The 23,268-nt window shown below is 49.0% G+C and overlaps 1 protein-coding gene across 3 annotated transcripts in view; it reads left to right on the plus strand.

Annotated features, from left to right (window-relative positions):
- Positions 1–4,010: 4,010 nt before the first annotated feature.
- COL13A1 (collagen type XIII alpha 1 chain) overlaps positions 4,011–23,268 on the plus strand; it is a 56,693-nt gene continuing 37,435 nt past the window's right edge. For all 3 annotated transcript variants that reach the window (XM_058421497.1, XM_040070903.2, XM_058421496.1), the window contains exons 1-13: positions 4,011–4,040; positions 4,653–4,679; positions 6,379–6,429; positions 10,201–10,236; positions 11,753–11,779; positions 12,604–12,630; positions 13,693–13,719; positions 13,826–13,852; positions 14,136–14,162; positions 17,905–17,970; positions 21,501–21,608; positions 22,063–22,104; positions 22,931–22,957. In XM_058421497.1, coding sequence (XP_058277480.1) covers positions 4,020–4,040; positions 4,653–4,679; positions 6,379–6,429; positions 10,201–10,236; positions 11,753–11,779; positions 12,604–12,630; positions 13,693–13,719; positions 13,826–13,852; positions 14,136–14,162; positions 17,905–17,970; positions 21,501–21,608; positions 22,063–22,104; positions 22,931–22,957 — 513 coding nt within the window. In that variant the 5' untranslated portion in view covers positions 4,011–4,019. The remainder of the gene's footprint in view (positions 4,041–4,652; positions 4,680–6,378; positions 6,430–10,200; positions 10,237–11,752; positions 11,780–12,603; positions 12,631–13,692; positions 13,720–13,825; positions 13,853–14,135; positions 14,163–17,904; positions 17,971–21,500; positions 21,609–22,062; positions 22,105–22,930; positions 22,958–23,268) is intronic.

The following is a 23,268-nucleotide window of genomic DNA, read 5'->3' on the forward strand; positions in this document are numbered from 1 at the left end:
CTGTCTGGGCAGCCCATATGTTGGCACTAAAGAGATGAGGTGGGCACAAAATCGTTAGCGATGTTGGCATTTCTATTGTTGCTGTGAGAAATTTGAGAGAAATCACTAGATCAACACAGGCGTCTTCTAAAGAGCAGTCAGTGCCTTTGTGGGGTGGGGAAGACACATGCTCCAGGCTTCCTCTGCATCAGTAAGGGTTAGAAACCTAATATTGTAATGAGAGATTGAAGCCTGGCAGAAGCACATGAGACCACCGGAGAAGTGCTGACATTATATGCTACTGTATCCTGGCTTTTTGCGACCCCTGAACCTGTCTCTGCAAGCAGCCTTCTAGGACGCTACAGCCAATGGAAATAACAAGAGGAAGTTGGGCAGACTGAGTGTTCTTAGCCAAAGTGGAATTTGTCTTGGACTAGTAGGACCCTCATCTCATTCAGGACCTCTTGGGTTTCTGATCAGCTGGTGAGTGAGATGGGCTCAGTCACTGTGAGCAAAAGTTCACCTCTGAAGAGCTGAGTGAGCCCTACATGTCACCATAAGCAATACTCACCCACCCCTCCATATCTCTCGTGATTAAAACGGGAATGGGGTTATGAGCAACAACCTGGGCCCCTGCCTGGCTGACTGTCATACACATTGCTCTGGTTAGTGACCCCAAAGCAGTGACCACCCCACATCTCTCTCCCATTTTTGTTTCCCAGTTTGCAAAAGACAACACACTGTGTGACAGGACTTAGCTCCCAGTGCTGGTATTGGCTTGAGTGTGGAGATGGGCAGAAATACTCACTAGAAATGCACCGAGCCCTGCTTGCAGTCTAGGACAACAAGGACAAAAGCCAGGGCAATGGATGCGCAACACCACAGCAGCAAAAGGGAACTTCATGTTCTCCTCTTGCCCAACCAACACATCCACCCTTATTCCTGAAGTCAATCAAGGCTTTGGTGAAGGCAAGGACAACCCGCAGTCATGTAAGATATTTGATGAGATTGGGACTAAAAGGGGCGAAGGAAGGAAGTGATGAAATCGTGCAACAGTCCTTTTGCTGTCTGGACCACATCCGAAGCAAATGATCCTCTCACGGACATTTTCTCTCCCATTTCTGATCATGCAACATTTCTGTGGCAACTGCAGCAATTCCATACATGAAAAAATAATATTTAGCAGATGGAAACTAAGGAAGAAAGTCAAAGCCCTGTAATTAGCTTGTTCTCCGTGGACTTGCAGATACCTTCAGAGCTTGTGTGGAGAGCTGTGGGTAGAGTCGTGCCAAAAGGAGAGAAAACTTCACAAGCAAGAGATTAGGAAACCAAAGCAATCAAAGCTGATGGTCAAGGAGCTGTGGAGAGTTTTTTTAACCATTCTGTTTCCTAAACCCTTCCATGTGATTCTATGTCTTTATCAAGCCCTCCTTTCAGAGTTTGAGGCCAGCTTTTGCTGCTTCAGTGTATTTTGTTCCAGGGCCTCACAGAAAGGCCACAGCTCCTGGTAAATACTTCATGATTTCTGTTTCATCCCCTCATTCTTTCTGTCTAGCGGTACTTTGATCAGGAGGACCCCAGCGTTCCTAAGGTGTTAGAAAGTAGACTTGCAATAAAAAATGTGACATGGAATAGAATATTGCAAACAGGACATGGCCCATACAGAGTAGGGACCACAGGAGCTTTTTAGGTCCAGACTTGAAGGGTAGCATAATCCTCATGGACCCTCCTGTGTGTGGGAAACATTACTTTTGAAGATGTCTTTGAGGGTCTGGTTGAAGAGGCAGCTGGTTGCAGCAGGATTTAGTAGGTCTAAGCCACCTTGGGACAAATGCAAAAATCCATAATAACAGTATCTGCATCTGAGTTAGTCATGACTGAAGAAGGAGCGTGGGCTTTGGAATTACAGCAGTGTGACTTCCTGGTGATGTTTCCCTGTTCCCCAGACTGTGGGTCACCTGGAGACTGCACGAGCCATAACAGGCAGTTTCCCAGTGAAGGAAATGTAAACTCTGCTGCTGGCCCTCCCCTGACTCAGGGCAGGAGCTGCTGGTTGCCATTCATGCTCTTTTAACTCTGATGTGGGAGCTTCAGGCAGCTTTTCATGACTTTGTAACCAACCTGCATGGTATCATCCACCCACGAGTGCTCTTTCCTGGCTCCCTGTCACAGACAACCTTTCCTTATAAACATCTGGCATTTATTTGCTGTCCTACCGGGAGCTCCCCCTTTGCTGCTATTGCTTGGAGGGCTGTAACTCTGCACAGTCACATACCAGACACGGAGCCGTCATGTACCACTCCACGTACTCACGGGAGACCTGACACAGCTCAGCCCCGTCCTTGGGCTCTTCCTGCTTGGACACCAGCCACAGCAGAGACAGAAGATGCAAATTCAGCTTTTACTTCAAAAAACACGAGGGAAATCAGCCTGGGCTCAGCTCTGGAGGAAAGCAGCATTTAAGGGACTAAAAGCAAAGGTATTATGTTTTCCAGCAGCCACAAAGTAATCCCAGGGCCAGAAGCCGACACCAGGAGCTCTGCTCACTGCTGGTACACAGAGATAGACAAATATTAGCAGGACTGAGAACCCACCTAAAACCCTAGAAGAAAGCAGTTTCCCATAATATATCCTCAACAAAACTTAAAATCAAGCAGCTCTTCAGGGTTTCATCCATCTGACAGGGGTTCTTTTGCAAAGTGTATATGGCTCTTCAGTTTATCACAACATCTACTGCATGGAAAGGAATGTCCCCTCATACCGGACAGCTCCCCAGCTCCCCTGCAGAGGGAAGTGGCTAAACTTCCACCAGGGAATAGTTTCATCCCAAGCAATAATGTTTGAGTTTGGGATACACAGCACTTGTGTACACCCAGAAGAACAAACAGAGCTAAGTGCCTTCCCCTTCCAGAGATTTCAGATTATGTTCACACATGCCGGGACTGAACGCATGGGGAGGCATGAAGAGGTGGCACCAATGGGGCTGGTGTCTCCAGCTGCAGAAACCAGAAAACCAGGTTTCTGTCTACAGACACAGTCAGCCAGGGGCAGGAACATTCTGTTTTACATAAGGAAACCCCAAACATCGCTGGAAACAGGGATTATTATCACGTCATTTTTGCAAAATATAGAGCAAAAGCTCCATGACTGCTGAAGCCATAATCATCAAGATCCTGTAACAGTGAGCTGCTATCTTTCAGATCTGCACAGCCTTCAGTTTTGGCAGCCAGGAATACAGAGGGGGTATTTATTTTTTTTTAAATTGCACAGTACAATTTAGCTGTAAGAGACAGCCATCTGCCTTGTAGGTAAGTGAGTGAAGAAAATTGTCACTGGTCCTATGTTCATGTGTTTACGAGGCTCTGTCCAGTGTCACCTGACCCAAAGTCATTCCCAAAACCACTGTCAGGATCACTCACATGCTGACAGTGCACTGGGAAGTATCTCAAAGGGGTAGAGGACACTGAAAACAGCTGCTCATATGTCTTCTTCCAGACGTGCTTTTTCCTGTGTCAGCTTGCGTTCTCACATTTTTCTCTTGCTTCTGGACAGGATAGTATTTTCAAATCGAAGAGAATTGTGTTTTAAAGTGATAACTCTATAAATAAATAGCTAACACCCAGATGACTTTGGTCAAAAAAGAGAAAAACATGACAGTTGGCCACTGCAGGAAGCCAGTTCCCAGGACCTGGATTTTATGAAGTGTTGGAAATAGGGATTGTACTTTGTTTGACTGGAGACTCCTGTCCTCCTTTTGCTGCCTAAATTGCTGCATGTAATTTCTGTTGTTAGATGTGTGGGTTTGTCACACATGGAAATGAACTGGTGGCTCATGCATCCTAAAGACAGGTTTGGGTACACGCAAACGCACTTTACTCTTTAACTTTCTTTCTCTCCCTCTCAAAATTCCTGGGCACTTACACCACAGCGTGAAGCTGCTGCTGTGTCTCAGTTCAGTTGTTCTGTTTTATAACCTTACTTTTGGCCAGTTACCAATTCCCTCTGATTTTTGCCTTAATTGCCAGGGGGACAAAGGTGCGATGGGAATCCCTGGGCGGCCGGTAAGTCAAAGCCTCTTTTGTGTGCCTTATCCTTCCCGTTCTCTTCCAGCCCCCAGGATTTGGGGGTCGGGGGGGTGCCTTTCAGAATAATCCTTGTCAGTTTGGGCAAAACTACTCTCCCTGAGTCCCACACCTGAGGGGCTCCCCTGGTCTCAGCAGGGTGAGCAGCCGTGCAAGCCACATACATGCTGGGGAGGTACTGCTGTACTATCCAGGCCCTCCTCTGGTTCAGCATCCCCCTGTTTGGGTGTCTCCCGCTGCCGCCTCGTGCGCCCGCTGGGCTTGCTAACCCTGGGTTTCCTAACACGCACCCCTGCTTGCCACTGGCAGCTGCCCCTTCCGAATAACTCTGCCCTGAGCAAAGGGGGCCATCCCCTGCCTGGCTGAGTGCTGTATTTTGGAGCTGCTCCTTGTTCGGGCATCCCATGGTGAAGACGGGGAAGAGGAGCGGGGCAGGGGCGGAGGCCACCCTGCTCGTCCCAGCCCCATAGCCGGGATTGCGGGGCGGGAGAGCGTGCCTTTGCCGCTGACGCCTTTGTTTGTCTCTCTCCCTTTCTCTCTCTCTTCCCTGCGCCCTCTCGCTTGTGGCTGTGACGGCTGCCGCTGACCCAGGGACTAAAAGGGCAGTCCGGAGAGAAGGTGAGTCAGCTCCCTGCAGCCTGTAGCACCCCCAAACTGTCCTCTTCTAGGGTCAGCTCAAGCTCCCTGTCACAGTCGTAGCCACTGCAGCCAGCTTTGGGCTTCCGCACCCCTGGGCCGCCCCATCTTCCGTGTCAGTGCAAGTATATTTCCCAAATTCCTTCCAGGCCAGTCAGCCTCCAAAGATGCTGTGCTTCTTGTTTATGACAATTTACTAACAGCATAAGAGCCAGTGGGCACATGCAGGGCTTCCCTCAAGGCTTCCTGGATTTTAACCATTGATTTTCTCCCCTCTGGCAGCTCTGCTTGCCCCAACCAACCTGCAGCTCCCCTCTACCTCCCAGGTTAGCCTGATCCCCGGTGCAGGTGGGAGCAAGGAATACAAGTGGCACAGCTCGCTCCTATTTTTGACACAGTGGGACCTCTTCCTCTTGATGGTGCACCATCTCACAGACTGTTTGCCGTGCAGTGAGTTGTGATTTGTACCCACAAAGGAGTGCTGGTTTACAAAGTGATCCTGTTGGCCCCTGTTTTGAAGTGTTTGGTATTCCAGTCTAAGTATGCTTTCCCCAGAGCTGTGAGCACCTGCCACCCGTGAGAGCAGGGATATGGAGGTGTTTGGGATTTGTGAATAACAATATGTAGAAATTTAGAAAGGCATGGATATTTACCTGAAAAGGAGGGTCATCTATGCAGTACCCATACCAGACCCATTTGCTCTTCTTCATAATAGAGAGAAAAACACAACAAGGAAGGGTGAAGTAGGATAGAGATTCTTCATCCTTGCATTCACTGTTCGCTCACTGGAGCCAACCAACGTTATCCAACAGACCAGAATTTCCCACCTGAAGCCATTCTGCTTTTTTCTCTGCACATCCTTGCATTTGTTTCTGCTCAAAGTTTTCATGAAGGGACAGCAGATAGATAAAAACAAACAATGGAAAAAAATCACTCCTAATTGCTCCTGCTTCCTTAAAGCCCTCCATGAGATCCCTGAGTCTTTGGCAGTCCATAGCTTTGTTTTGCAGAGTGCTTTGCTTTCTTTGCAGGCTGCTTGGCTTTATGGGATGCTCCACCCCAAAGCTCCTCAGCCCTGGGCACTTCTGGAGCTGCCTCTCAGGAATACACCATGTTTCCAAATGTCCTGCCCGTCACACGCTGTGGGTGGCTAGGAGTTGGAGAGGCAGCTGTTTCCTTTTCGAGCAAGCTCTTAGCTTTGCTTTCATCCACATCTCAACTGAGTTTGAGAAGTACACAAGCGAGGCATTTCTGGAGGCAACCAAAATAAGCTGCCCACAGCTCCCATTTCCCTGGAGCCCAGCACGTCCCTCTTTTCCTTTCTTCTGCAGGACACAATCCTCCTGGAACTCACAGGAAGGAAACAGAAAGAGTTTCAGGCCATCTTTCACACTTTCAATGGGGCAGAACCTCTGTTCTGCCAGAAAGTGTTTTATATGTTTATACTTCTCCTTGCTGTGCAGTTTCCATTTTCTGGCACATCTGAGCAGCTCTCAAGGACACCTTTTCCCCCAAAGTGTCAGGCAGGAGCTGGGGGAGGCCAGAACAGCAGCTGTCCCATAAGCCCTGAGGTTGACACCTAAGACACCCTCATTTAACCCCAGTCTTGAGAGGAATACAGTTGTCTTGGTGTTTTCCTCTCCTATTCTCACTCCTTTTCCTGTGCTTTGTCTCTCTGCAGGGTGCTCCAGGAGAAGCAGGCATGTCTATCATCGGGCCCCGCGGTCCACCCGTAAGTGGCTTTTCTCTCTATTTTTGTCTGATGCAGGATGTGGGCAGGTCACTGGGAAAGACTTAGAAGGGGCATTAAGACTCTGCATCAGCTGGAAAGAGCAAAAACCCCTGTATAATGTGGTTCACATGCTGAGCCAGTCTTGCTTTTATACTGCTATTATATACTATATATAATGAAATTATAGCTCATATTGTAGAACAAATGAGGAAGCCTTCCCTCAGCAAGGAAACCAAATTCCTGCATTTAAAAGGATGAAGCGTATTTCCTTTTTGCAACAGGGCTGCTATCACTTTTGAAGAAAATTTGCCCTTTGCCTGTCTGATTTCAGCCTTTGGCCTAATCAGCAGGGAACAAGCCCCCTGATTTTACCGAAGAGCAGGATCAGAGCTAAGCCAGTGACTGGGGACCTCACAAAGACAGTGCATAGGTCTTTGCCATGTACCCAAAATCTTGGAAGCTCTATGTCACCATGGTTACCGCTTATCTGGTGTAGAAAAGGCAGGATTTTTCACCCTCTTCCAGTAAAAGTGTCTCTACAAGGTGCAACAAGTCAGCCAGACAAAACTTTTTGCGAGGACAGGGTCATAAAAAAGACCGAGATGAAGGGTTGGAGAGTTTACGTGCCCTAAATGCTGGATGCTTCTTGCACTGCGGTTCAGCCATCAAGCCTCTGCTTTTGTGCGGGTGCAGCCAGACCTCTCCACTCCATCCCTGCACAGCCTTCACCGGAGATTTCCATTAAAAAAGACCCGGAGATTGAACTCTCCCTCCCAGTGGAGGGCACTTCCGATTTTGATTAACCTGTGAAGAGCACCGTCCTTGACCTGCGGAGAGGATGGGCTGCTGGCAACCTTTGTTTCACAGCGGAGGTCAAGTGAGAGAGACCTAGGCAGTGCAAACACTTGGCTACATCTGGTATTCCAATTAACTTCCCAAAAGCCCCATGCCAAGTGTTTCTAATAGAAAACAGCTTTGCTGGTCCCCAGGCCCACCTGCCGGGGATGCCGGAGTTTGAGAAGCGACAGAACCAAAGCCGAGGACCCAAATGGGTCTCCCCAAGTGTTTTATGCCTAGCACGTGTCCAGGCAAGGAAGAAGGGCTGGCAATTCTCTCAAGCCAGGGTCTGTGCAAGACCACCCTGCTCCACAAACAAGAGATTTTGGAGGGTAAGTGCCTCATTGCTTTTGCTGTTTCTCACAAGCTCTGGCTCTCAGCCTTATGAACCGTGGAATTATAGTAATCAGAGAGAAAAGCCATCAGTTCCTGCCCATGTAGGTTCTGCAAAGGAGACAGTTGTCTTGAAGGACACCTGCCTGGGCTGCAGGACAGTTTTGTCTGCTTTGGTGCTGCTGCCTTTGCTGCTGTTTGGGAAAGTGCAGAACACGATGCATCTTTAAAGCAGCAGAAAAATGAGATGGCAAATGGTATCTGAAAGGGGGTTTTGCCTACACCAATCAAAGCCCTGGGGTGCCAGGACTGGCCTAACTCCACGCTTTCCCCCTGCAAAGCCTACTTGTGAAGATGATCCAGTTTCCTGGGGAGCTGGTGATAGGTCAAAAGGATGGCTGAGCACTGAAGACAAACACGGAAACCCTGGCCAAGGGGCCACTCGGAAAGATGTGGGATGACAAATAGTTTCCAGATTTTTGTTTGGAGGTTAAAGTTTTTGCTTGAGCTCAGAGCTGCTTAACTCCGGGCCAGAGAGGGACAGTACGCCGATAGTGGCAGAAACAGACGGTCTCCACGATTTGGCAGTTCCCGGGATTACATACTTCATACAATCAGCATTTTAAAAAGGAGACAAGGAAAACCAGCCACCCAACAAAAACAGTCTCTTGGATTCGCTCGCTGCTGAACTGTTGTCTTGGCGTGATACTGTGCAAATCATTCTGCTGTCCTCCAAGGAGAAAGAGGCAACAGTCTGTAGTCTACAGAAAAAGCCAAATTGCACCATTTCCAGGTTTTTCTCCCTAATTCTTTTTTTAGCACTTTTTGTCAGGGAGGTGTCCAACAGGCAACCAAAATTAATGAATTCTGGCTAGGCTCTTCTTGCTTCTTGCCTTTTCAGAAGCCAGCAGTGGACAGATCCTTTAATTTATAGCCTATCTTCCCTTCTGGTCACCGGCCAACAGGGCCAGGTGGTTTTGTGTGTATCTTGCAAAGCAAAGCTGACCAAGTTCAGCTCTGCAGAACTAAAGAAACAGTGCAAATGTGATCGGGTCCTGTTAGTATTGTGAACAAAACCAGCGCTCTTCAGTGCGACGTGAGGGATTTTGAGGTGGGGGCATCCCTCAAACCTTGCCAAGAGGCTATTTGGGCCCATCCTCTGCAGGGATAAACCTTCACTGAGTCTCTCTGCAGACAAAAGGTGGCTGGAGATGTTACCTGAAGGCAAAGGTTTTCCCTATCAGTGTAGCTCTGAGGTCTCCCAAAGGATTGTTGTTGCTTCACTGTGGCAAACCTCAACCTCACAGCCCAGGAGGCCCATCCCCTCCTTCCCCTTCCCTTCCTTCAGCAACACACGTGATCACTCTAGTTAAAGCAGAGATGCACCCTGTTTATGCCCAGCTCTTTCCTGGGAAACCCGTGTGGGACTCCAACAGTCCAGCCGTGGTAGCTCAAATTGCTGAAGAAAGAATTTTTTTTTCCCCAAAATGAGAGAACACATGAGGAAGCTGGGCATTTTGGCATCATAGCATGGCTTTTAAGGTCAGCAAAATACCAGAGTGGTCACTTGATGAGAGTGGCACAGGATTTACCTCATCCGGCTCTTTCTATCTACATGAGTGTGCTTCAAGATCTGCTGAAGTCTGGGCCTAATGGACCATATGCTTCCTGACCTGGCTCATGCTTTTTTTGGGAAACAGACTGCAAAACTCTTAAGTGAAGTGGTATCTTTCCTGGATACCAACAAAGCTGTGGTAACTGTGACCTGGGATGTCACAGGCCCCCAGAATTGAAGAACTATGAAAAATTAACAGCTGGGACATTTTCTCTTTTCTTGATGTTAAGTAGGGGATGAAGAAGCTGCCAGTGTTTGCTGTACTTGATCCCAAGCTGGTAGCCATAGCTAGCTAGCCAGGAAGGGGCCAGGGAAAGGCCTTGGTACTCATGTTCCTCTCATCACACAGCCTAACTCTCCCTTTTGTCTTAGCTCTGAGAGGACAAAAAAACCCCAAACAACAAAACCCACAACCCCTCGCCCCAAACAAAACAAAAAAAAACCACCAAAAAAACCCCCAAGCAGAAGAGGGAAAAAAAAAAAATCACCCCCAGAATTATTTGTGAGAAAAATGAATGAGCAGGGACATAAGATGAGGGGAGGAGGAGGAGAGGGATGGTTGTATTTAGGCATCAGTGACCTGCAGGGCTTGTCTAGCACAGAACAGCACCCTGCATTAAACATCTCAGGTTTATGGCAGCAAGAATTGCCATAAAATGAGCTCAGCCTCTGGAATATACTCCAAAAGCCTAACATATGGGCTAGGGACACCCATTTAATTAATGTAGGAACTTCAAGGAAACTGCTTGCAATCCAAACTGGAGCTGCTCCAGCATTTTCTTGGCCCTGTGCAAATTGCAGTGGGGAGGAGAGATTTCCCCTCCTTCCCAAGACACTTTCCCCTTGGAGGGGAATTGGGTATCTCTTAAGAGAGCTGTAGTATAATTGGTCAGAGGCAGGAGGAAACGCTCTGTAGAGAGAACTTAGGATCCATCAAAATTCATTTCAGTTCCTCTAAATTGCTGTCTGTGTTTCATCCTTCCCAGGGACAGCCTGGAACAAGAGGTTTTCCTGGATTCCCGGTAAGTGTAACTCTTAATTTATGAGGTATGGATGTGTGATGTTACTAGGAAGCCTCATAAGTGCTTGCTGTATCTCATCATTTCTTCCTGAAACCAATGACCTGATCTGATATCATTGGAAAAAAGCAAGTTTTTCTTCATTTGTTTTTCTGCCCTTTTTTTTTTTTTTTTTTAAACTTTTAAACGATACTTAGGGAGAAAAAACCCACAAAATCCCAACAATCCAAACCACACAACTCTGAAAGGAAATTAATTAAAAAAAAAAAAAGGCCCCAAGTGTTAAAATAACATCGTTAAAGCCAGATCTGTTCAGTAAAAGAAAACCATCCTAAGAAATAACCCCTATCCCAAACAAAGAAACAATCCTTAGGTAGGGGAAATTCCAACTTTAATTGAGCTTTTGGGTGATATTCCAATACCAGCATATGCCTCGGATCCAAAAAGGGCTCTGCCTGTTGAGGGTCAGCTGGGGATTGTTCAGCTAGGCTGAGCACCCTGGTCATGCCAAAGGGAAAGGAGTAAGACAGGAGAGGGAATTCTCCTCCAGCACAGTTGTGAGGGATAATGCCCAGGAGAGGACAAAGCAAATTTCCTTTCAATCCTGCAGTTGCTGGCGGCACTCTCTGAAGCACTGAGGCTGCTGAAGAACTCCAACAGTTGCTATTTATTCGTATGCATTTACCCCGGACAGCTAGGAAGCCTGAGGCAAACACCAACATCCCCCCATCCCCGCTCCCACCAGGCAGCTCAGCTGCCCTCCAGGACGCTGCATGTGCCGGAGCAGGTCTGCGGGGAGACTCCGGCCTGCAAAGTGGGAGGAGCTGTCTGAGCGGGCTGCACGGCTCTGCCCGCTGTGAAAAGGGAGGCTGTGAGCTCCCCTGGGCTGAGGAGAAGCAGATCCCTCCAGGCCCTTGTGGTCTTTGGCTTTTGGAGCAGCAGAAAACAGATCGGCCCAGCTCATGAGAAAGTGCTGGGTGGGACAGCTCTGCGGAGCCTGTTCCTCATCAAGCAGTACCTTCAGCACGTGCTGAGCTGTGTGCCACCTCTTCCCTGGGACACTTTTATTATTCTGTCATTTGCAAAATCCTTTTCCCCCAAAGGTGGGTGTCCTTTTAAATCAAAGTCTTGAGAAAACTGCTGATATTCAACTAGTTTACCAAACACTGTAAAACTTCTGAGCTGTTGGGGTTTTTTTGGTTTTGTTTTTTTTTGTTTGTTTTTGTTTTGTTTTGTTTTGTTTTTTTTGCAAATTGCTTGCAAATCCCTCCTTGCTTCTATTCCTGCATCCAGCATTGCTGCTGAAACGTGCTGACAGCGAGCAGGTCCCTGCTGAAGCAGTTTGAAATCTGGGCTGGTACTCTGTGGGCCAGGGACCTGCCGGGACTCGACAGGAGGGTGGGGAGTCACCTCACGTCACCCCAGCCCACGCAGTCTCGTGGCACAAAGTGCTCCCTGGGGCAGATGGGCAGACACCCTGGGGAAAGCGTTTCTCATCATTTTTCATCTTTCATTTCAGGGCCCTATTGGCTTGGACGGCAAACCGGTAAGCAAAGAACTTCTCTGCAGGCTTCCTGCCCTGCCTCCTGCCACGTCCCACCGTGCTGCCAGCCTGTCTTACACCGTATGTTTTAAGGGGATTATTTTGCAATGCTGTGCACATGCATGGATTAAAAGAAAATCAGGAGGTTGGCAGACAGGAGGATGCCACAGATGCTTTGGGGGAAGATGCGGGAATCAGGAGATTAAGGAAGGCAGAGCATGGCCTATTCCTTTCTAGGTAAATCTATAAAATAGCAGTTCACAAGTGCGGCAGCCTGGCTGGTGCAGGGAGGGCCTTAGCAGGCACTCCCACCCAGAATCAGACAGGCAGAGCAGACCCCCAAGGTATCAGCCCTCTGCTTTAGCCAACAGCTTCCTGCTCTTTGCTGCTGTGCCAAAAAGAGCTGCAGTACAGGAGAGAAGGATCCTAAAGACCTCTGTGAGACCTCCATACCGTCCTTAGGGATTTGCAGTAGAAACCCAAGTTCTTCCCATCCTTCAGAGAGTTGGACACAAATGAGCTACTTCTCCATGAACCCAGTGGACATGAAACCCAGAGCTCCATGTAGCAGCCATGTAGCCAGGTTCCCCACCACACTCCTCCAGTGCTGTAATGCAGAAGGAGCTGGTAGCAGGTACTTCTGGCTTCTAATTTCCTGCAGCAGGATCCTGGTTTTGCCATGAGGAACTTCAGCCCCAAGAGAGGTGCAGCAGCACCTTTCTTGTACTGCTCTGGGGACACACACTTCAGTCAGCAGAGGCTTTTAAATCAACATCATCTAGAGTCTGCAGTGGCCAAAGCTGATATGTGTTTCCTTTCTTTGGCAGGGCCATCCTGGACAGAAGGGAGAGATGGTAAAAATACGTATGTTTGTCTGCGGGTGGTGGGTTGGTTTGAAATGATGTTGTGCCTCAGCTGGAAACAAGCTCACGGGCAGGGCAGCAATCTTACCTCAGCTGATGCACTAGCTGCATCCCTAATTCTGTAACTTCATAATAGCAGTGCTGGGGTGCCTGTCTGTAATTTTTGCATTATGCCTATCACATCCATCATGTCACAACAGCAGCTCTCTAGTTACGCATGGGATGTGTTTTCCTTGCAGTTAGCAATTATGTTCTTTAAATATACTCTGGGAGCTGACATTTTTTGTGGTTGGCCTCGTAGGACAAGTAAAAGTTGATGGAAAGATTTCTGAAAACCAATCTGGCAGCTTTCAACTTATCTAACAACAACCAAAAAAAGCATATTTTTTGTATTAAATGCGGTGTCCCGTCCCTGTCCCCCCGTTCCCCCCCCCCCCCCATGTTTCATATGTGCCTCATACTAAAATGCTTTTGGTTGAAAATTATGAACTTAGACTGCACTTTATGGAAGCCCAAATGCTGTCTTGTTCCTCTTGACATCTCTGATGATGAAATCCCAAATATGAGTATGTCAAGAGCGAGGCTCTGTAGTCACCTTCGCTCGTTAAAGTGTTGAAAGTTTTCTTCTGCTCATGTTTGTTGAGCCTGAGTGTCAGTATAGCCCTGTGGCAAGCACATGTTGAAGATCCCCCTCCCCACTCCCCTGTTGCGCAATCCCAGCTCAGGCTTCGGTCCTGGCTGCTTCTGGTTCCTTCCCAGTGCGTGGTCGGCCGAGGAGACGCGCTGTCAGCTGAGTCCTGGGAACAATAAGGGGGTGTTTTCCTGATGATTTTCCCCCCTCTCCTTTTAATATTCCTCCCCCCCCCCCGTGGTGCAGCCACAGCATGTGTGCATTTTCACTCCCCCAGAGTAACAAAGGGAATCCGGATCTCTCTTGGGAATTTTCTTCACAATCGTTTTTAAAAGCTCGGTATTTCACCTACTCCATGCGCTGTCTTTTTTGTCACTGTAAATGGAAAACCATCCCATGTTCAAATCTGTGTTTCTTTAAAGGGTGCTGCAGGTCCCAGGGGAGAACCGGTAAGTATCTCATCCCTATCCCATCTCTCCCCCTAATCCTTTTCCCCTTGCATTCACTGAACTCCTTCATTTACTGAGGCCTTTTTTGATCACTTTTCTTTTATAGGGACTCCCAGGACAAAAAGGAGAGAAGGTAATTTCAATGGGGGCCTTGTTAAAAATTAAAAGAGAAGAGAGGAAGGGATTTGGTGGACCCAATGCTGCTTGATCTGACTGAGTGAGGAGTACCAAGAGCAGAGGGCTCAGGGGATCGGGGACAGGAGGCGGGGTGCTTATCGGCTGCAAATTGGCATAACTGCATTGAGTTTGATACAGTCACAATGATTTACACCTTCTGGATCGGACCCTGCGTGCCTATTTTGGTCGCCTCTGTTTGTGGTTTAAACTCTTTCCTTTTTAATCCTCTTCTTTCACAGGGTCAATGTGCAGAGTACCCGCACAGGGTAAGTCATTAGCGTTATTATCCTCTGTCCCGTGCCTTCCTGCATGTTAATCCTCCTTCGTTTGAATGGCTTTTTGTTGGAAGTAGAGATCGTTTCACTAACAAGATGCGTCATCTGGGCCCCCAGGGCAGTGCTTGGCTGATGGATGTGTTTCGCAGAAAAGCAGCAGATAAGGTTTTCCAGGAGGGATGTTGGTTCTCCGGTCTGTTCCTGCCCAGCAGAGCTGACCCCTAGATAGCCGCTGTCAATTCTGCTTCCTGGAGATCCTCCTGTGCTTTGTGCCGGAGAGGGGAAGGTCCACGTCCTCACACCAAAACCCAGTGAAACCTGGGGGTTCTGGAGAGTCGAGGTCACCCACTCCCGTCTTGAGCTGCTGCGCTGGCTCCGTCCCGCTTCCACAGCCCCTGCTCTGGTTGTGTGGGCGGGAGCAGTGTGGGGTTTGAAGACCTAGGGAAAACTCTTATCATCCCTCCTCCCTTTTTCTTCTCCCTCATGTTGGTGTCATCCCTGCATAGAGACAAGGAGACGGGTTATGCTCCCTGCCTGAGGGTAACCCTGCACCCCCTGGCCATGGTGGTCCCCGAGCCTGGTGGACTTTCTGCCTGCAAGGAAGAGGCTGAGTGGGAGGGTCGGTGCCAGCAACTGTTTCATGAAAGCCAGGATGTTGCCCCACCTGCCCCTTCATCTTGGCCTGGCCAGCATGTGCTGCAGCCAAGAGTGGAGAGAAAACATCATGGGGTTTGAGGGGATTTAACCAGTTCTAAAAACAACCAGAGCACTGAAAATCCACTGGAAATGCATTGGAACGACATCATATGAAGGGGCTGGAATTTGTAATCTGGGTGTACAGGGAGACAAGCTTAAGGGCTTTCTGTTTATTTTTGATGGGCCTCTGGATAATCAGCTGGGCTCTGGTCCCTGGCCCGGAGGGAGCAGGGTTGGAGCTGCAGAGCCACTGGAGAGAGAGCTCGGCTGGCAGCAAGGGAGAAGGGGGCCGTGGGTAAGTGCCAGTCCCCGTGCAAAAACAGCTGGTCAGCTGTGTTTATTTAGTGGGCCGGCTCACTAGATTGTTATGTTAAAAAGAAGCCAACAACACCGGTCACCCGAGCAGTGTCCTGAGTTCCTGTTACAGCCCTTGGCTCTGACTGTCCCCAGTGCTCAAGGTGAAAAGCAGTGGGGCAGGACCCAAAGCAACACTGGGAAGGCAGCTGGTGCATCCCTGGAAATAGCCTGGGCTCAGGCCTGGGGGCAGAGCCACTCTGGTTTGGTGGGTCAGGGTTGGAGGGTGACCGAGGAGCTGCAGGGCTGTGACAACGGGAGAAGGGTGGCTACAAAGCCTCACATCCTGACAGTGTTTCCAAGATACTTTTGGTCTCATGAAGCACCAAGCTCAACACTGTAAGAAGCCCATGAGTTGTTCAAGGCTGAGACATGCTCATGGGAAGGGTGACTGACCTCAGATCAACTCGAGGACAGGCTGTCCTGAACTGCAAGTTCAGGGAGTCAAGAGGCACAGACCAGCCAGCAGAGGTGCAGTTCTCTTTCTAACTCCCCGAATGAAACTTAGGATGGGCCTTGTTGCAAAAATGCGACACTGCTGACTGAATTGCAATTTATTCTTGCTTTTCTGTTTGATAAGATTCTTTGTCAGATGTTCTGGGTGAGGAAGTGAAAACCAGCATCCTGACAAACTGGGGATGTTGTTTCAGTTTTGTTTCAAATTCGTTTTCTTAGGAAGGAAATACAAGGTTAGGATATGCGCCTTGGCTCTTGTTGTAGTTTCCTATTTTTCTGTCTGTATGAGTCTGTGTGGCCTGTGCTGCTGTGAGGGATGAGCCCATGCATTGGGGCTGCCCATTCAGGGTGAGAGGGCCACTCAAGCTGCTGCAAAGTGCCGCTCAGGAAACGGGGGGACCAGCCATGCTGCGTTTGCTCTCAGAAGTGCCGTTTGTCTAACTGACCCCGTTTGTCTCCTGTGTTCACTGTTCCCCAGGAATACCTAAGTACCACACTTGCAGCCCTGCGCTCTAACCAGATCCTTACACTGAAGGTTTGTGGGTAGTAGTCTGAAGGGACCCAGTTCTGATGCAAAGGCTCGAGGGTGCAGAGCCAATATTGCACGCTGCCTTCTGGAAAAAAATTCCCATTGCCTCATAGAGGGGGCAGGACAGGAGCTGGGTGGAGGTGCCTTCAGATTTCTTCTCTAAATTCTCCCACTTGCACCTGAATCCATTGCAGGGTCTTGTCTTGCCTGTTTTCAGGACTGGTTCTCTCCATTTTCCTCCTTACCCATTCCAGCATCCTCCCTCAGCTTCCCTGTAAGCTGTATAATGTTTCAGATACCCTTCAGCACTTGAGCAGCCAGGCAAAGCCAGCTTATCTGGCTCTCCTGAGCTAAAGGGCCTCCTGCACTGTCTTTTAGAAAGGGGAGGTTTGCCTTTGGATAAAATCAGCCCAGCTGAATTTCCAGCAGCACTGCTTTTGGAGTGATAGCTTGTGGCTGTCTGGATCAGTGCATTTGAGCACAACCACCTGATCATGATGCTGCAAAATTGGATTACCACTTTTCTTTGCAACAGGACTGGATCCTTGCTTTCACTGCACACATGAAGGACAATGTTTAAAGGGAATAAAATGTGCTGCTTGGAAGTGTGTGGTTTCTGTGGTGGGACACCTGTGGGCGCACCTCTGGGATCTGAGCGCACAGCTCACGTGGGGAAATGTCACACATGGGCATATTTTTGTGACCAGGAACAGAAAGGCTCTCTCAATTCTCCCTATGTAAATCAAGAGCAGCTTCAATGGAAAACTGATAGGAACAGGAAAGTGGATCAGGCCAGAGCAGCATTCCTGGGCCTGGAGCCGGCATGGTGGGTGCCAGGGTGACAGCAGCGTGCATGCAAGTGGAAACTGGATACAGCAAAAGGATGAACAAATGCTGCTGAGCTTTAGTGCATTTGATTTCTGCGTGTCCGGGTCAGCTTTGTGCCCTAAGGCAGCGTTCCTGGCTATAAGCAGTCAGAAGGTGATGATACTGTTGAGCAAGGAAAAACAAAGCGCAGGCTGCCAAGGCAATGCCCTGCTTAGGCGTCCAGCTCCAGGGCCTGGTCTTCTCTCCTGGCCATGGTGGTTGTGTCTGCCAAGTTAAGCGAACCAGGCCAGGACCTCTGTGCGGACCCCAGCTAGCCTTTCTCCACTCCCTTCCATACCTGGAGGAAGGGTGAGACCTGGAGATATGCTGAGTTTCTTGTAAGAGAACTAGAAAACTGCACTTGGAAAATTTGAAGAAAATTTTAATTCTGATAGTTGCTCCAAGTCTGATGATGATGATAAGTTAAGAGAAACAGTCCCATCACTGGACACTCTAGCAGAGCCAGTGAGGGGATGTCTTGCAGTGAGCACTTCCGAAGGAGCTCAGTAGAGCTGAGTCAAAAATGCCCTGGGCAAGTTGTATTTCCGAGCAGAGGAAGCTGTGAAAGCAAGCCCTGTGCAGTGGGAGCATTGAGATGGCGAGTGGGCACCCCACACCTGCCAGGCTGGCACCTGGTGGGTGCCCCTGTGAGCAGCACGGAGGAGCTCAGAGGTCTGCCGGCAGGTACCTGCGCCGCTCTCGTGCCGGGCTTTGTTTTCACAGCAGTCTCTCTGTTCCCTTCTTCTCTGTTCTCTCCCCTGGCTGCTCTCTGACTCTCGGTGCCCTAATGGCCTCCTTTGCCCTGCGACCTTCTGGTTTGATCTTCTTCAGCTGTTGCCTCTCCTCAATTCAGTGCGGCTGGCTCCACCTCCGGTCATAAAGAGACGCACTTTCCAGGTAGACTTCTTCTCGTTGCCTGTTTCTGAGCTTATCCCAATGCTTGCAGTTAATCAGCTTGCTACCTGTCTTTCTTTGCCTACAGAGGGCTTTCCAAGAGTTTCAGGCAGAGCCGAGGGACTTTCTTTAAAGCAGAGGAAATCTTTGATGTGATAATGTTGCTAAAAAGAAATGCAGCGAAGCCAGTTTTTGGAGCTAAAAGAAATGGGCCATGAAACTGTTCTTGGGGCTGTCGACAAGCAGCCTTCTCCCTTAAGGAGTCAGTTCCTGCGTATTCAATCTCCAGAAGAGGTTGGAAGCCTCTTGCTGAAATACATCTAATGTCTGTGAAATTTAACTGAGATGAATGAATAGGCAAACGCTTCTTCTAAGGGCTAGTCTAGTCTGAGGCACTTAGGGAAATGTGTTTAAATAAGCTCTTAGAATGGTTTCATTAAATTGCATTAAATCTTTGTGTAAACACATTTATTTTGGTTTCCAGAGCCATAATTCATGTTTAGTTTATTTTGGGAATGAATTCATAAAGTGAATTATGGACATATGAATAGTGAATAAGAGTGTCCATAGTCAGAGTTCATGTGGCTTTTAATGAGCCCACTTTATGCTCCCTCATTCCATCAACTGGGATTAGCTTTCCTGTGTGGACAAACTGCTGCAATTACCCTGCTGAAGTGTGCTGGGCACTCTCTATTAAGTAGCTGGGTTTGGTCACCCTGCTGCCTGTCTAGACAGTCGGATGCTAGCAGGGAACTGCAGGATGCAAGAGACCTTTAGCATGAGGTGCCTGGTCCCTGCCCAGCACTGGACAAATCCTGACCGTACCACTTGAGCCCTTGGTTTTAGTTCGGTTTCTATCAATTCAGCATTTGCACCACGCAGAGCCCCATGGATTGTGCTGTTTGCCCTTCAAAGTGACAGTCTGGAGAGCCAGGCCAAGGACTGACCTCTTGGGAAGGCTTTGAAAGCTGAAGTTCCTCTCCAGGATGAAGTGGGAAACTTGAATAGCTGCCCTACATCCTGTCGTCAGCCAGGGCTGCAAATTCCCTCTGTCCGCAGAGGAAAACTTCACCGGAGAGTTTTGCCATGATCCGTTTTGCCTTTGCTGTATTCATTCTCTAAATGCAACAGGGTGTGGTCTGCTCCTACAGATCTGCCAGCACCAGGCAATTCCAGGAGCCCAACATATGAATACTAAGAAAAAAAGTGAGGCTGCAAAACAGATTTTAGCACCAGCGCCTGGACGAGAGGAAAATCCTGCTGCTCACTGAGCACATCAGCAGGAGTGCTTTGCCCAGGGACTGGGGCTTAGGCGAGGCATGGGCTGAGTGGGGTCCTCCGTGGGGAGGCTGAGCAAGCATTGCATTGCTGGGGTGTAGTCAGGGTGGCTGGCTGATGTTTAAAAGAACTGAAAAATAGTTCCAGTCGACAGCTAAAAATATAGAATGACAACTGAGGAAAATGACACCTGATCTCCCACTTGCTGCATCTATTTACTGTATCGACTTACTGTCCATTTAGCTCTGTGGGGGTCCTTTTGTGCTGAACACATTAATGAGACTATAATGATGTGGTAATAACACTTGGTGTGTTTAGGGATCTGCAAGGATGGGCACTTGCCTAGACAAAGCCTGCTGTGCCCAAGACAGCAAAGTGAGGGTGATGCAAACGGGACTTTGGGTGAGCTCCTTCCAGCCACTCTCTGTGCTGGGGCAGGGCTCCTGCTCTGCCCAGCTCCCTGTCCCCTACCAGCACCATGCTGCACTTTAGTGCCCTAAATTTGGAGTGTGGACTGGGCTGGCAGAGAGCAGCTGAGGTGGGAATAGAGGAGGGAGAGCCAGTGAGATGGACAAAGCCCCCTTTGCCTTCCCATTGTGCACCCATGCTGGGGGTGTTGTAAGATGCAGTGGGAGGAAAGTCTGAAGCTGGAAGGAGAGGTCAAGGTCAGAGGAAATCTATAAGTATATTCCAGTGTCCTCCCAACATCTTCATTGGATCCAAATTACCTGCCATATTGTAAAGCTATGAGACCATTTACCAGGCAGTTGAATAGCACTGAGTACGGAGGATAAGGAAGCTTAGAAAAGAATCTGCATTCCCTTGCAAGGGCCACAGGATGAATGAAGATCCACTTTAAAAATGAGGAGAAGCAAGGGCACCCCTCCTGCCTGGCCCTGCAGGCTTCCCAGCGTGGGCTGCGGGCTGGGCCGTGAGGCACAGGAAAAGGGCTGTTGCTCCACACATGACCGAGCTTCTCGTGAGCCTGGCCCAAGTGTTGGAAATTTTCTTTTAAATAGAGCTCATGGCAGAAAGGATGAAATTTGCAGCTTATTACTTTCATTTATCATTCTAAATAAAGCAAACATCCCTGTATCTGCATGTTTTACTAAAGGCAGCCAGGATAAACAGCGTGCTTGGTCGGAACACAGGGGACAGATTTCATACATTTTCCTCCAGTGTATAAGGCTGTAGAGAGGATAAATACAGCAGAGACCCAACTGCACAACCATTGACTTTTAATTGAGAAACAACCGTGTTTGGTTTCCAGCTTCCCATGGATCCACCAAGGAAAGTTTTTCAGATTTAAATTGGATCCCTAGCAATAGGCTCTCGTGGTGGTTTATCTAGGAAGTTGAGCCTAATAAACGAACAGCTTAGCATGGGTGCCACAGTGCCCTAGGAGCTCGCTGGATTCATCAATTATAGATCAGCAGTCTGGTATTCAAACGTGCTGCTTCCAACCCACTGTCTCCTCAGTGCCGCTTGATGCCACGTCCAGGTCCTTTGGGCCAGATGACATTGCTGAGGCATGAGCCACAGCCACCGAATGGCTACTGAGGGGCCCGGGGAGGAACTGGCTCAAACGGCCCCATTCAGAGCGCTGAAAATGGCAGGTGGCTCAGCATGCACTGCCTTGTTAAATCTCAGAAAAACAGGCTCTGCCTGGTGTACATGGGCCTGCCTTGGCTGGGCTCCAGGAATGCCATGATGATCGTGTTATTTTCTTTTGGGTTTGTGGCGTTTCTACTTTTGGTCCTTGGCAAAACAGAGGGAGCATTGTCCAACAAATATAGTGTGGGGGAAAAACAGGCTGAGGTAAGACACTGTGGCTCTGCCTGGAAGTGCCAGTGTCGTCACGGGACGCTTTGCTTCACATGTGACTGTCAAGTGCTTTGGAAAGCCTCCTCAGAGACTCAAGGGATGTTGGTCTTTGACACATGAATTTTACTTGACTGGCTCAACGAAGTAAAAGGTCTCTTTGGACTGCTCTGTCGTCACTAGATCCCTTTAGAAGGGAGCTCTGACCAGGTGACCTCAGATGTCTTTGCAAGCCGTTGGGTGCTGCTGCTTCCCAGGTAGCCGAGCTGTTCTCGGCAGGGCTCTCCATCACTCTTGGAAACTTCTCCTGGCAGTAACCTGGGACTTGCTTCTCTCTCCTCTGCTTCAATCAGGCTGGCCTGCCTTGGGCCTTTAGGGTGGTGGTGTGAAGAGTTTGCTCTGCCTGCTGGTAACTCTTGTTTTACAAACTGCAGGGTGAACAAGGACAAGCAGGGATCCAAGGTCCCCCAGGGCCCCCTGGTCCCCCAGGGCCTGCTGGACCCGAAGGAATCCCAGGACGTCCTGGGCCAACTGGACCCCCTGTAAGTCCTTACCAAAACCCAAATTCTTCTGCTTCCCCGTCCCCTAGGGCACTGTTCCCCATCTCTCCGGCCTCTGTTGCTTCTAGTGAAGCTGAGATAACCACGGACAGGAGGCTTGAAGAGAATGTGAGCATGCGGAGAGGAAGAAGTTCCAGGGAAGGAGGGGAGTGAGAAGGAAGGCAGAGATGTGAACTGGGTGCTGCTGCTATCTGGACACACAGTGGGTGACACCAGGCTCATTTCCTCCTCCTCAGCCCCTGCAGATGGCCCCGGGGGGGAAGTAACACGTGGGGTGTAATTGTCATGCATCCTGCCACCCCTTTGAAGTCCTGTCCCTGTCCTAGCTAGCAGCCGAGGAGGGTGGGAACAGAAGCACCATTTATAAAATAACACCATTGCTGAGAGGCAGGGCAGAGGATGGAAAATGCTGCTAACGTACCTCTCTCTTGAACAGGGCAGAGCGGGAGAACCTGGAAAGCCTGGCAGAGATGGAAAGGTGGGTACCAGAAACCCTCTCTGTTCCAGGGGCAAATGTGGCATGCTGGTCCTGTAGCCACTGTGTAGATTCCATCCCAAAGAGTTTTCAAGGCTTGCTAGCAGGACAAGCAAGTCTCATTGCTGGAGGCAAATGCACCTCTCCACACACAACTCAGGGGTCAGGGATCCTGTAAGCATCCTCATTTCTCTCTCAGATCTTCATCTCTCTCTGAGGAGGCAAGGACAGGCTGGCTAAACACCTGAATTGCCAAAGCAGGCAACATCAAGGGTGGTATAGGCATCAGAGCATATCTAGAGTAGTTTTCCTTTCCTGCTTCCTCACAGGCAGCTCCTGCATAGATATTTTGTTTATTTATATTTACACACACATATGTCTGGTATGCCTCATGGTTCATATCAGGTAAATTGTTTGGTTATTTCTCATTTAAAGACACAAGTGGTTTGTTTGTTAATATATTCTCTCTGTTTAGTTTGCCGGAGGAAGCTGCAAATGCTTGATTTACTGCAGAGCTGCAGTGGGCTGGGAACAAGTTTCCCAAGCAGGCCAGAGAAGCAGAACAGATTCTGGAGCATAATGCATAGGGCAAAGCAGCTTTTTAGTCTTCAAACTCAGCAAGAACAAACCTGGGGGGTGGAGCAGTACGGGCATGAATTTATTTGGGTGTGTGGACTGCATGAAGAATAGATTGGGGATGTTTGATCTCACCAGTGCAAATCTCTAAGGGGTGCTTCAAATCAAACCAGCCAGCATCCCCACATCATCCTGCTGTCCACGTAATGTATACACTTTCCAACCCCAGTGTCTGTTTTGATTTTATCCACAGGGCTTACCTGGGCCTCCTGGACCAAAGGTGAGACATCTCACCTCACTTAGAGGTGTAGAAAGATGATGAACAGAGATGGGCTCTCTTGACGAGGACAGATGTGTACATTTTGGTGGATGGAGGAGGGGTAAAAGAGGTTACATCAAATGGCTGAGAAAGATTTCTAACCCAGCTCAGCATTGCCTCTGGGGCCCAGCCCGTGTGCTGACTCATGGGTTTCATCCAGGCGACACGTCTGAGTTGCATCTCAACTGAGCCAGGCACGCCTCATCAGCCCATCTTGCAAAATTGTTTGCCACACACAGCTTTATTGGCTTCTTCCATTCTCAAAGCGTTTC

Source organism: Hirundo rustica, chromosome 8 (assembly GCF_015227805.2).
Source record: "Hirundo rustica isolate bHirRus1 chromosome 8, bHirRus1.pri.v3, whole genome shotgun sequence".
In the NCBI taxonomy this organism is placed as follows: domain Eukaryota; kingdom Metazoa; phylum Chordata; class Aves; order Passeriformes; family Hirundinidae; genus Hirundo; species Hirundo rustica.